The sequence below is a fragment of the Cryptotermes secundus genome, unplaced genomic scaffold, assembly GCF_002891405.2.
Source record: "Cryptotermes secundus unplaced genomic scaffold, Csec_1.0 scaffold597, whole genome shotgun sequence".
NCBI lineage: Eukaryota > Metazoa > Arthropoda > Insecta > Blattodea > Kalotermitidae > Cryptotermes > Cryptotermes secundus.
The window spans coordinates 488379-502574 of NW_019743156.1; the positions used below are offsets into that span (position 1 = coordinate 488379).

At 37.1% G+C, this 14196-nt stretch overlaps 1 protein-coding gene across 5 annotated transcripts in view; it reads left to right on the plus strand.

The window, feature by feature from the left end:
* The window catches only part of LOC111873908, a 115860-nt gene extending 104434 nt beyond the window's left edge, over positions 1–11426 (plus strand). For 3 of the 5 annotated variants that reach the window (XM_023868987.2, XM_023868989.2, XM_023868988.2), the window contains 3 exons: positions 168–386; positions 2654–2745; positions 3944–4769. In XM_023868987.2, coding sequence (XP_023724755.1) covers positions 168–386; positions 2654–2745; positions 3944–4084 — 452 coding nt within the window. In that variant the 3' untranslated portion in view covers positions 4085–4769. Of the gene's footprint in view, positions 1–167; positions 387–2618; positions 2746–3943; positions 4770–10181 lie in introns of those variants that run through there. The other 2 variants (XR_002844453.2, XM_023868990.2) reach the window with 2 other exon arrangements.
* Positions 11427–14196: the final 2770 nt, after the last annotated feature.

Sequence of the window (14196 nt, forward strand, 5' to 3'; positions counted from 1 at the left end):
TTTACTAATTTGTCTGCATTTGTGTCTATGTACTTGATCTTTCTTTGTCTTTTTGCTTATGTTTACTTTATAACTAGCCTTTGAACTGTTGAGCAAGCATGTGAATAAACAAAGATCAGAATTTAAATTAATAATAAAAATGTAATATTTTTTGTTGCTCCATGCAGGTGACAAACATGTAACAGAGATAGCCACAATGGCACTGGATCTTCTGGCAGGTTCTGTGGTGTTCAAGATTCCACACCGTCCAAATGAAAGGCTCCAAATACGCAGTGGAGTTCACACAGGGCCAGTTGTTGCCGGAATTGTTGGCACAAAGATGCCACGCTACTGCCTATTTGGTGACACTGTCAACACCGCATCACGCATGGAGTCAACAGGGGAGGGTGAGTAGGTGCCTAATACTCTCTGCTTAAGTATCCTATAGATGAAAATTATGACACTGACCTATACAAATAAATAGACATAAGATTGTGAGATCTTCACGCCTGTACATTGTTTAAGTTAGTAGCTGACCTAACCTTTTTGACATGTAATATATTACAAACACAACACAGCGCGCAACAAACAACCACAGGACGATATCAAAGAACCTTCTTCTCAAGAAAGACAGGCGGCACAAGTTCGGCCCCCATCAAGAGAGGTGATAAGAGAGATGACACGAACCTATTTGGTTTATAAATTCTAACTTAATAAAAGTTTAAATAAATTTTAATATATCAAGACAGACGCTGTAGTTGTGAAAACTTTGGACTTTGTATATATTTGTGCATTTTAAACAATGTATATATATATTTTAACATTCAGAACACCCAATGTAATAGTGGTTTCCAAACTGTATCGATGTCCCACTGATGATGTCCTCTAAGGACCGAAACATGTAAGGGCATTAAGAATTGAAATAAGAAAAACTTCACCAGTCACACTGGATGGAATTGTTTTATAATTTTATAATATATTACACTTACAACATGTTTCATAATTCCCATCCTTAACAGTTATAACATGGGTGACTTTTAAAATTTCAAAGTTTGATTGACATTATCATCGTTCAGTACATGATTGTAAAATGCAGTATCACGATACTTCCATCATGAGTAACTTCCATGAAAGAAGGAAAAAATGGAAAGAATTAAGTATATGTATACACTCCTCTTAATTCTGTTATGAAAATTCTTGAGTTAATTGCAGTTGTTTTTTGAACAATTTTATGGCACAAATTTTGCATACTGTGAAGTACAGTAATATTCAAAATCCATAACCTGCATTCATAGAAAATCTATAGGACTGAAAGTTTTACCCAACTTCATCTTCAAGGTAAATCTTTGTCCTGTCTCATCACCATTATTAATCATTTAATCATATAATCCTTAACATATGAGTCTGGTAGCATTTAAAAAATGTTTGCACTACTCATTCTTCACAGGGTTTTCATGCTTTCAAAGAAACATTTTTGTTTTCACCACCTGTCTCTACAACCCTGACTAGAAATATATGGGACATGAAACTGCATATACAAATTATTTCTTTATATGACACTTGGAATAAATTGTTTTACATTAAAAGTGTGAGAATTAAATGACCTTTGCACTACTATAATCTATTGTGCTTCCCCTATATAAGTGTCACCACTCTGATAGTTCTGCAGTTCAACTGAAGAGCAGTACTTTGCTTAATACAGCAGTTCCATAAATTTGGTATCATTGGAGGCATGCTCAATATTATACTTCTTAGTTTCTGACAATTTGTAACAGCAACACAGCAGGTATGAGAACTTGTGAGTTTGGAATTACACTATTGCCACTTAATTTTGTGACCTGAAATGGTGTATGGTAACAGGTCTTCAAAAATTATTCAACTATTATTAAGTAATTCTTCTATAAAGTAAAAATATTAACATGGTGGCTGTGCAAAAGTTTTCTCTCACTTTCGGTTTGATGGCAATAAATAATGAAATACTGGAGATAAAACATAAATATATTTACACATAAAGGATGAAACATTGTTTGTAAATAAATTGGGAAAATGAAGTTATATTCAACAAGTTTAATGTAGGCAGAATCTGAACTTAATAAGTTCTCCCACAGAAGATGCTAACAGATCTATCAGACTAGAAAGCTGTGCAATAGGATGGCTGTAATAATTCTGCTTAGGAAAACATCAATCTGTAAATAATTTAAACTTGTTTTAAATTTATTTGTTTCATGTAATATTTTGACTTCTTAACCATGGGAAGTTAAACCAGGGGTCTCAAGAAATTGCAGTTAATAAAAATAACGTATTTGAATTGAAAAGAATGAATAAAAAAGTATGAAATTAAATAAACAATATTTTTCCTTGTTGTTCATGATTTGAGAAAATTCAGATGGTACACATAAATTTCAAGAAAATTGAATGCAATATTGGTACACATACACTAAAGTTTGCAAAAACAGAGCAATAATAAAATAATATTTTAATAGTTATCAGTAAAGACTTTAAGAAACTTAAGAACATTAACATTCACTAATGAATATGCCACTCATGTCATGTTTCGTTACGCTGAGTCATCAGATTGCTTATTGGGCACAGTCTCTTAAGCCATGTTGCAGTGTTTTGACTTGTTATATGCATCACAGTGTTTATGTTGCCACTTGCCTGCCTATGCGTGCAGCCTTGAGGATTCACATTAGTGCAGAAGTGAAACGTGCTCTGGATGCAGTTGGTGGTTTTCGTACTGAACATCGAGGACTTGTCGATGTTAAGGTACGCTTTATATTTTTTCATATATTGCACCCATATTTGTAATAAATTGTGGAAAAAATTAACATAACGTATATAAGTAGTAAGATCACTGGTCAAAGTTCAGTTTGACTGTACCCATTGCCTCAAGTTCACAAAACCAACAAATAATAACATATTTTTTATTTATTTGTTTATTCTTGACTTATTTAAATATGCTTTCAGTATCTCAGATTATATAATGTGAATTGGAAAGAATATGGAAGTGGCCATGCTTAGCTTGAGGTACTACATTGCCATTTGCCTGGGGTGAACAGAGGAAACAATGACAAACATAAACAAGGACAGACTGTCTCCAGATCCAGATCCAGAAGGCTATACAGGCCATGACCGACTAACATAACAACCCCCCCCCCCAGCTTAAGGGTTAGTGCCCAGCCTTTAACCTTGCCTTTCTCTCCCCCAACACAAAACCCTGCTTGTCCCAGCTCCTTCCGCCCCCCCTTTCGACACTACCGATTTCACTTGTAGACTTGCCCTTCCCCCTTCCTTCACTGCTCTCACATAGCTGTTTATATTTCCAACACCATTCGGCTTTTACCGGTTCTCACGGTCTCTTCGCTTGCGGATTTCTTATATTTTTCCTTCTACCCTGAAGATGGAGGCGATACGTGACTCCGAAACGTCGGTTAACACCACATATACACGGTGCCAAATCCCAGAAGACTGCTTTCTTCATAGTCACCGCCGTGAAAGCCTCAAATCTTAGACAGTAGTAGTATAGTTAGAGGCAAGTACACTTGGACAAGCTGAAGAAAATTATAAAAAATACCAGATAAGATAGCCGGTTCTGAGACATTAATGGCTAATATCAGATATCTCCCAAAGTAATTATGTGGGTATTTCTGCTATTCTTGTTTTAGATTCCATGACATGTGTTAGGCTGTCTGGTAAAAAGTATTCAATAAAAATAAATATAGACATACTTTCAAAAGCAATCTGTCATCAATATTTTTTCAGCTGATTAATATTTCAGGACACAGCGCTCTTATGTATATTACTGCACATACACAAATAATTTTTTATCTGTACCACGCACTCTTATGGCGTTAAAGGACAAGAACTTCCACTCATTTCACACCTGAGTGGATGGGAGTGAGTGGCCACTTTCACACATTACTCATGTACATTGCCCTTCATTGAGACAAGATGTATGTTGCAGGGTAAAGGTTTGATGGACACATACTGGCTAACATGTAAAGATGGCGGCATCACAAGATCATCAGATTTTGATGTCCCCACTCTTTTCGATGATGACCAACCTATGTTCATCAGGCGACTGCGTGAAGAGTACTACATATGATACAACGCACATCCCAGTGTGTCCTTTCTGAAACATCAAGAAATCTGTCACTAATTTTACATCCCATTGATACTGCTGTGACCAATGGATACAAATCATGTAATAAACCCCTGGTGCTAAACAAAAATGTAAAAGACCAGTGATGCATCTACAATGGAAAGTGTGCCTTTGTCATCTGTCAAAATAGAGGGACTGCAGAATCCATCACAGGGTGTCATTCTCAGCTATGGAACAGTGGAACCCTGAATGCCTTTGGGGTATGTATCACAGGCATTAGGTACATGTAGGATGTATCCATTATTTAATTTTTCTTTATGAAAACTGGACAATTATGGTGAAATGTGGTGGTGGTTCAAACATATTTCAATTACAGGACAATACAAAATAATGTTTTGGAGTTCCAAACATTCTGCAAATGTTTGGTTGCAATTTACACAAACTCATATTTTGAAACCATCAAATCATTTAATGGGTGGGATCAGTATCATCCTTTTTTTTTATAAATTCTGTGTGTGATTCAATGGTGTTATCAGCATCTAGATTATATAGTATTGGCTGGTGGGACAGCTGATGAATTGGGTAGAATGAGTCCTGGACTAAATGGGGTACTATTCTGCGCCCTAGCTCAAGCGGTTAGTCACTAACTTCCCACCACGGTGGCCCGGGTTCGATCCCCGGTCTGGTCAAGTGGAATTTGTGGTGGACAAAGTGGCGCTGGAGCGGGATTTTTCCGAGTGCTTCGGTCTCCCTTGCCAATATTCATTCCACCAAATTCTTTATCATCATAATCACCCGGGATGGTAGGCCAATCAGTGGCCGCCGTGCCAAGTGGACCCAGTTGGAATCCACACCCCACTAAGTTTGGTAACAGAATTGTCACGTGTTTCAGTGACTAAGACAAGGGTTTTGATTGGTGAATCGGTTTATTGGATCTTCACTAGTCGTAACTACACTCTCAAGGTTACTCTAACTATACCACATGTAATGTCACACACTAAGTCTTCTAATACTTCTTCTGGTCGCACTGATGTTCTCTTGGAACTTCGGAACTCAAGTGAAGTCAATTTCCATTCCCGTATTCTCTCATATCCTCTTAGCATGGACCACATACAGAAAACACAGTTCTACTGTTGCGTAGTGCAGACCACGCAGAAGACAAGTCACATGGTAACCATCTCACGAGTTTATTGGCACTCTGACAACTGCCAAACAACGCGCTATAAATATTTGTCCTCTTGTTGCGTGCATGTATCACGGAATGTTTATCGAATCGTTGCCTGGCAATACATTGACATGTCACAAGATATAATGCCGTTAATTAATGTTGTTAATAAAATACTTGTTAAACGAAAAAATAATTCTCATATTCTGGGGCCAATGTGAAGTAATTATTTTACTATAATATTATTATTACTCAGTAAAATTAATGGGAGAACAATTGCTTTAAAGTTCAAAGAAATTGAAAGTAAACTTAATAATTTAGCTGCAACCCTTGCCAACTTAAAGAAAACAAAACAGTGCAACCATGAAAAGAAGTATAATAATATAAGGCTACAATAATCAGACATAAGGTAGTGACAGTTAGCTACAGCATCATTTTGAAAGAAATGCAACTTAATAACAATCACCGTGGTCTCTGTCATTCATTTATGTCTGTCCTGCAACTATGATTATTTCTGTTTAAATAAGTGTAAACAGCTTTTTCCTTATTTCCTTACTTCTCACACATTGTATGTTGTAATATTTTTATTAGATTACTCCTTATAAATGTATGCACATTTTGTTATTCAACCTCATTTTCTGTTGACATAATGACTATTAAGCTGTTATAAAATTATTTAATCGTTTGATAATGTCTAGTTTAGGATGGATTAATTTAGTTTAAGTCAATTGAATTTACATATATTTATGTTGGCTCTAGAAAGCACAAATAAAACAAAATTTTCAAGAAAATTGTGAAGTTGTACCTCACTATTTATAGGTATGTAATGTAAATTAAGGATTACTTTTAAGTGTGAAGAATCAGCATTAGTAGATGGCATTAAGGAAGATGAGAATGTGGAATAAGAAGAACATAATCAGACCTCATGTTTCCACACATTGGACTGACTATAAAACCACTGGTAAGAACTTCTACTTCCTCTTTATAGCCCAGAGTTGTCTCCCAGTGATTTCCATTTCTTTGGGATTTTGAATGAGCAGGTCCGTCAGTTCATGTGTAGACTTCAAAAGAAACTGTGCTGCTCGATTTATAAATCTCATGGAGATAAAAAGGAAGCAATCCCTGTAACAGGCCATGGAGGCCCATAGGATTGTGAGACGTCGAGGCTCCCACACTTTCTAGATAGTCAGCTCACAGATGGCAGTGAGTTTGCAGTCTTATGCACCAGCCATACAAATCTCATACAGAACTGAAATAAATATGCAAAACTAGAGGGTAATTATGAAGGGAATTACAGCTCTCAAAATTCATGTAACACATTTACAGAGCACAAACAGAGAATGAAGTACTGGAATTTGCTGTATGAGTCTTATTCATTTTCCAATAGATGACTCACTGTATTACAGATCCTTTTCAGGTTTAGGATATAACCCAACTATTACTAATTATTTATGTTAGGGATTCTTTACATCTATACAATTTCATGATTTCAATTTGACTCTGTACGTTTAATGAGTATTTCCTTCCATGCAGGTTTTAGGTATCAAGAGCTCTAAAACTGCATATATAAGAAAATTCAACAAGAAAAGTTAATATTAATGTATGATTTGTCTGTGAGATAAATACTAATACGGTTTGCAACATAATGTAAGTTATCAGTAAAGGTAAAGCTAAAGTTGTCCCTGTGTTTAACTAATTAAGCACTATGCCATGAAGACATATGGGGGAGTGGATGTATAGATCCACGTTTTCTTGACCTCGGCATTAGTTGGAGGTGAGTGGTCCGCTTCACACCCCAGCCTCTCTATACCCAGAGAGAGAGAGCCCCTGGTATCCACTGGATAGGAGGCTAGGTTGGCTCCAGCTCTGGTTGTGATGACGTGGAGAAGAGAAAATTATTGACTTTACTGGGACTGGAACTCTAACCCTTCGGTCACGCAGCCTATAGCCAGTCAATATATCAACTGCCCTATCCCATGTGAGCAAGTATGAGACATAGTAAGTTATCAGTACTTAGTAATATTGTATTTTCAAGTCATATTGTGTGTGATCTCTTTATTATATATTCTGTTGAATTCCTGCATAAGTGAAATAAATTTAGACAGGTTTCACTTTACAACATGTTTCGCCCATTCAGGCCCTCATCAGGTAAGTCGATTTACATCAAGTGTTATCATAAAATGACTTATCCAATGATGGTCAAAACATGTTTAAAGTGAAAACAGTATAAAGTTATTCATTTCATACCTGAATTATGTAAACAAAACAAATGATAAATTATCAGTAATTATTTCTAATTTGTAAATATCAGTACTTAATTCACCTGTGTAACTTTTAAATTAACATTCACTGATCTGGTTCCATATAAGCTCTTAGGATTTGCTTCACAATACACATGAAATAAGGATTCTAGAACTTCAGATGTGTACTTGAAGATGATTTATGTAAACTTGCAAAGAAATTCAGCCCAGCTTTCTCTGTACAGAAAAGCTCCAGGTAAACATATGTCTAATACTTTGATGTACAGAACTTGTTTTGGAAAGTAGAAATGTTATAAATGCTATTGGTCATTGTAAGACACTGATGTCAAATAGCCTCTTTCATCTTATTGCAAATATTCCTTTAATTTCCTTAGAAATGAATATAATTTTATATTTTTTAGTCCATTTACCTCAATGGAATAAATTTTTGCCCCATTTATTTGCTCTCACTGCCACTCTAAGTAGGTACCTAACTATAATGAGGCATAGAGTGCTGTAATAGTGTTGAATAAGTACACAATAGATTCTTTTTCTACATGACAGAATAAGAATACATAATGAATTGTGATTCCTCAACATTTCATGCTCTATAATTTAATTTACTTAAATATGTATATTATCAAGGAAGAGATAGAATATTTTAAAGAAATGTTCCAGTTAGGTGGAAATTGAATGATGTTCCATTATGTTATAGTTTATGTTTAGTTAAATGTATGTGTGTGTATAAAATTGTACATTAATCATATAACGCCAGTAGTAAATATATTTTTCATGTTACTAAAAAAGAGACCTAAGTAATATATATTTTATAGCTATATTTGAACTGTATGATCCTTTCATGATTGTCTTTTATCATTAATGTTGTTGAAGGAGAGGACTGTCTATGTTTGTATGTGTTATACAAATTGTTTAAGATGTCATTTGTATCCAAGATAAAATTTATACAACTACTGTCCTAGTTGCAGGTTATAACATTTATAAAGACATTATTGCTTTTGATGGAATTTATTTTGAAACATATTATATGACCAAAAAACTTTACATGTGTATTTTCTCCAGAAATCATATAACTCACATTCTTATGCATACAACAGAACACAGGTTTTTCTTATAAATCTATGCTGCTAATGATGGCCTCTGAGGAGGAGAGATGTATCATTTCTTTTTAAAATCATACATACATAAGAAATTAAAGAAATATTTCGAAATCTGAATCATCTCAAATCTCTCTAGATTTTACAATCTGAATCAAACTTTGCATTTTAAAAGACTGGCACCTGTCTGCTACAAGTCATCACTCTATACAATATTACCTCCATGTGAATAATGAAACAAGAATTGTAAAACTGTTTATCTTTATGAGCAGATATGAGGAAAGTAAACTTTATATCTGTCAAATATACAAGTCTCAGCACTTCCAACAACAACTCCAGCTGATGAAAATGAATATTAAAAATATGAAATCTTTATACCCTTGAGTGGGATGAATACAACAGCAGCCTCAATAACTGAACAGCACACCATCATAGAAATGAAGTAATCTCTAACAGGCTGTTGCCAGCTGCTCTGATAAATTATAACAGATGTTGAAGATAGTGTTTTCTCAACTCTTCTTGACCCTTCTTCTAAACTTTACTCTTGGTTCTCCCTTACTTACAGAGACAATGACACTGTGTAACTTTTCTTTGTTCCTTTTGTAACAAAACCTACTAGAATCTACTTTCTTTACTGGAACAGAAGGTCCTATTCAAAGAAGGTTTTGTTTTTCTTCTCAAAACTGTTGTGCCATTTCACTGTAAATTGTCTAGCTTTCATCATCATACATATCATCAAGGCAGCACATAATTCACCTTAAAATCTAGATTCAACAGGTTGCTTCCTCTGTGGGATGTTGATGTTCACTGAGACAACCACATAACTATAATAATAAATGTTTATTGCTCTTAGAGCAGGAAGCGTGTCTGAATGATGCAGCGGAGACTCCTTTCATTGTAGCTAGTCAGGTCTGGTGGTGATGATGCCAACTGCAGGTCCCTAAAAGGGCCATTTGTCTAGCTGAGTGTTCTATGTAGCAGCCTGTGGTTCTTCTTTTGCTGCCACTTGGAGATTACAAACTGACAGGATTACAGCGAGTCTAGCTGGCTAGTGGAACTATGGTGTGTGGGCTGGCAGAGTTGGCTGCCTACAGTGCGTGTGCTGGCACAGTCGATGAGGCACGTTTACTGGAGAGTTCAAGCTGTGGTGATCTCTTCCTGGCAGTGTAGCAGCAACTGACATGACTGACGCTAGCCAGTTGGACCCCTGGGCGGCGCACGGACCAGTTGGCAATGGAGCTCCAGATATGAGCGCTGATTGTTTAGCATTTATGTGAATGTATAGAAAACCATATCGCAAGCTGTAGTGTATAAATATCGCCTGCTTTCGGTACACTGCTGGAGTTGTCTGTTATGCACTGTGGGAGGTTCTCACACCTCTTTGCCTTTCTTTCTTTCTTTCTTTCTTTCTGTTTCTCTATGAAATTACTTTTATTTTACTTCTTATGTTTTGTTCATTTTTTAGTACAATGCTTCATTCTTCTCAGGGTTATATGCTAAAAGCCTGATCAGCCTTGTTTCCTTCATTTATTACTTTCTACCTTTGATTGTACTTAAGAAAATGCTTGAATCTCATCTAGGTTTCTTGGAGAAGAGAGAGTCTGTGTCGATGCTGATGGTCCAGCATGCATGTTTTCTTCTGGAGCCTTACATGCAAGAAGTTATCAGTATAAGCTGAAGGATACTGGTAAGCCTTATTCACTGGTTTTTGAACTGTTGGTTCAAGCCTGTGGATTGCGAATGAGTTTAAAAACATGTACACCCTGAATATACTAGAATTTATATACCACATATATGCAATAATGCAAAATCTGTGCTGGATTTTAAATGGATTGAAAGCACTTGGATATGCCATACAAGCTAGGTGAGCGGTACTGAAAATTAACATATGTTTCCATGTGTTACTTAATATCCAGTTTCTGGTTGCCACATTGAGAATTGCTTAAATAGAATGACTGAATAGAAAAGTTTGTCCCAGTTACTCCATTTTTTGTCAGTCATAAAGGGAATACTGGTTATAAGCAATCAGACTATAGAATATATTATAATATAGAATAGAATAATTAATATTACATGATAAGGTTATAATTAACAATTGTCTGATATTGTGTTAGAACTCAAATTTATTCATATTCTGTAGACCATTTACATGACTAGGCCAAGTATGTAGAACATGTCATAATACAAATACAGTACGCTGCTTATTGTGAGGGTCATAAGAAACATACAAATGTACTCTGTGGGTAGAATGCACAATTTTAACATGTTAAAGCACGCTGTACACACTGTAACCAATGGGCATTAAAGGTTTGAATAAAGCATGACATTAAGGGCTGGGGCAGAGATTTTTCTCTTTGCTGCCTATCCAGATGAATCTAGGTCAACCATCCACCTACGTAATGCGCATCAGAAGCCCATGTTCCGCAGAAATAGCGATAGGAGCGTGAAGCTGACAGCCCAGCTCCAGGTAATGCCGATGTTAACCGTTTTTAATATTAACTTAAACTATTAACAGGTATCGGCAATACACAAAACAAACTGAGCATTTATCGGCTTGGACATGTAGGTTAGGTTATTGTTTAGTCCCTCATTCATTGTAACAAGTAGACTACAGGCTGGCTGATCGAAAAATCGTGGTTCGATTTTCGGAAGCGGAAAGAGATTTTTCCTTTATTCACAGGATCCAGGCCGAATCTGGAGCCCCCCAGACTCCTATCCAGTGGGTGGTTGGAGTACTTACCCCTGACTGAAGTTGCTGGGATGTATTGTCGGCCTTCCATTTCCATTTAATGCCGAAGTTAAGTATGCGTGGAATTTTTACCTCCATTCCCCCCCTCAGCCTTCTTGTAAAAGGTAAAAGGTAAAGTTGTCCCTGTGCTTAACTAATTAACCACTAGGCTATGAAGCCGTATGGGGGAGTGGATGTATAGATCCACATTTGCTTGACCTTGGCACTAGCTGCAGGTTAGTGGTCAGCTTCGCGCTCCTGCCGCTCTTCCCCGGGGGAAAGGGCCCCGGGTACCCATTGTATAGGAGGCTGGGTGGACCCCAGAGCCGCTCTGGACGATATGGAGAAAAGGAAATGCTGACACTACAGGGACTCAAACTCCGATCCCTCGATGGTCCAGCTCGTAGCCAGTCGCTATACTGACTAAGCTACGCCGGCTCGCCTTCCTCTAGTGGTTCCTAATTATACACAGGGTCATATTTACTCTCACCTTGCGTCTCTTTCTCAATAATTATTATATTTATCCGTCTTTTTCTTGTTAAGGAATTTATGTCTCTCGCTCGCATAGTCTCATACAACTTTGCCGGTAACGAAGGAATATAGTTTTATAAGAGGTACATAGTTCATGGGAACATATTTGTTCATTTTGTATTCAAATTTATTGCAAGATTTAAATATGAATCATTTTCTGTAGCTCTGGAGCTGAAAGACCAAAGATACGATGAATTTATTGTTAGTATTGCTACCAACTCTCAGATTTCCTCCTCAATACCCGCGCGAGGAATTCTGAAATTAGATATGGACATAGCGTAATGATCATAATGCACCTTGCAATTCCCGGTACGGACAATCTGCTGGCACGCGACTGTCCTCAGGCGGGTTGCGTCGTGCAGGAGTGTACAGTTACGACATCTCAGAATACTGGCAGTTATGACATAAGCTTCTATGATTTATTCTGATAACTCATCTTTAATGGACAGATTTGCTCATTGAATTTTAATTTCCTTACAAAATTGGGGAGTTCAGGGCCTTGCTGAAAATACGCAGTTATTTGTAAAATTAAAAAAAAAAAAATAGCACAAGAACAGAATGCATGAAAATATGAAATGAAGTATTGCCAGCATCACATATTGAAATTACCCGCACATACAACCTGTCCGATATTTACCAGTATACACTCAAGTACTAACCAACTTTCGGGCAAGCTTCCATGTAGACTTATAATTTACAGGCCTTACATACAAGTATATTTGGAAATTTTCGGCCTGTAACAATCTCGTCGCTGTAGTGTTTCGTTTTAAGTGTGTGGTTAATGTGCTTTGAAACTGATATACAGTTTTTAAATGACACTTAGGCAGCGTCTACCCGAGCGCACAAAATGCGTCCGTTGTAACGAACATACTTTGCTGAGGACGTTGCTGAGGACACCACACAGTTGCAGAATGCGGTCTGCATTGGAGTCAGAAGAAAGCGTAGCATTCGTCTCTCTTGTTTATTTTTACAACGGGAGTCACGACGTTCGTTACAACGGACGCATTTTGTGCGCTCGTGTAGACGCTGCCTTAGAATTTTGACAGGTAAACTGAGCCGGTCACAGTAGCCGAGCGGTCTAAGACAAGTACTGTCTTCGCTCGCTCGGAAGCCGGGATCGTTGATTCGAATCCCACTCAGGGCATGAATGTTTGTGTGCGTTTTTCTCTGTTTGTGTACAGATAGAGGCCTTGCGACTAGCTGATCACCCGCTAGCTGATCACCCGCCCAAGGAGTCCTACCGTATGTCTAAGATCTTTAAACCAAAGTGAAAAGGAGAGTTTCATGGAGGTAGGCCTAGGCTCAAATGAGGGCTGTAGCGCCAATGAAAAAAAGAAACATGATTAGGAGCCGGTCACGGCAGCCGAGCGGTCTAAGGCATGCGCTGTCATCGCTCGCTCGGAAGCCGGAATCGTGGGTTCGAATCCCACTCACGGTTTGGATGTTTGTGTGCGTTTTTCTGTGTTCGTGTACAGGTAGAGGCCTTGCGACGAGCTGACCACCTGCCCAAGGAGTCCTACTGTATGTCTAAGATCTAGTAAAACCGAAGTGAAAAAAACCACTAGAGTGAAGCAGTTAATGAAAATATATTTCGCATTAAAATTATATACAATGGCCAGGAGGAAAGAGGCCACTATAAATCAGTAGGCGAGAAGATAATGTTAAATGGATCTTTTATTTTTATTATTATTATTCTGCTCCTCCCTTCTGGATAATGCTAGACTTCGTGTTCCTACTTGCCATGTTCGAGACTTCTCTACTTTTAGCGTTCGTCCCTCAAAAAGACACTGTCCCTCTTCTCGGTGCGCCCTTGCTACCAACGTGGTGGGTAAAGATCTCGACATATTTGCTGACGGAGCGGTTTCTCTGAATCATATTTTACAAGCATGTACCGAACCTTTTACGGTGTTACTTGATTAGTGTTTTAATTCACTACAAATGTGTGTACCTCGGCTAACTTTAATTTTTCTTATGTAATTGGTTTTAATTTATTGACTTGTTATTAATCTTATTAATTTTATGCTATCACTCACAGGTGTCTTATCTTAGTATTTAGTTACTAACAGTATTAGCAACATTAGTAATATTTCATAAATGTATGTATATAGTTCAGTCTTCTTTAGATTTATGTTCACAGATTTATTTGTCATACTTGTATTTTGTTTTAATTATTTTCTGTATATACTCGTGCTAACTTTGTAATTGGCCACTGTGCTGTTGAGTTATTGCACGTAAATAAACATGAATTGAATTGAATTGAATTGAATTNTTGTACTGCGGCCATTTCTGGCCTATTGTACCAGCCCCAGATGATAGGTGAGGGTGACTATGGAGCA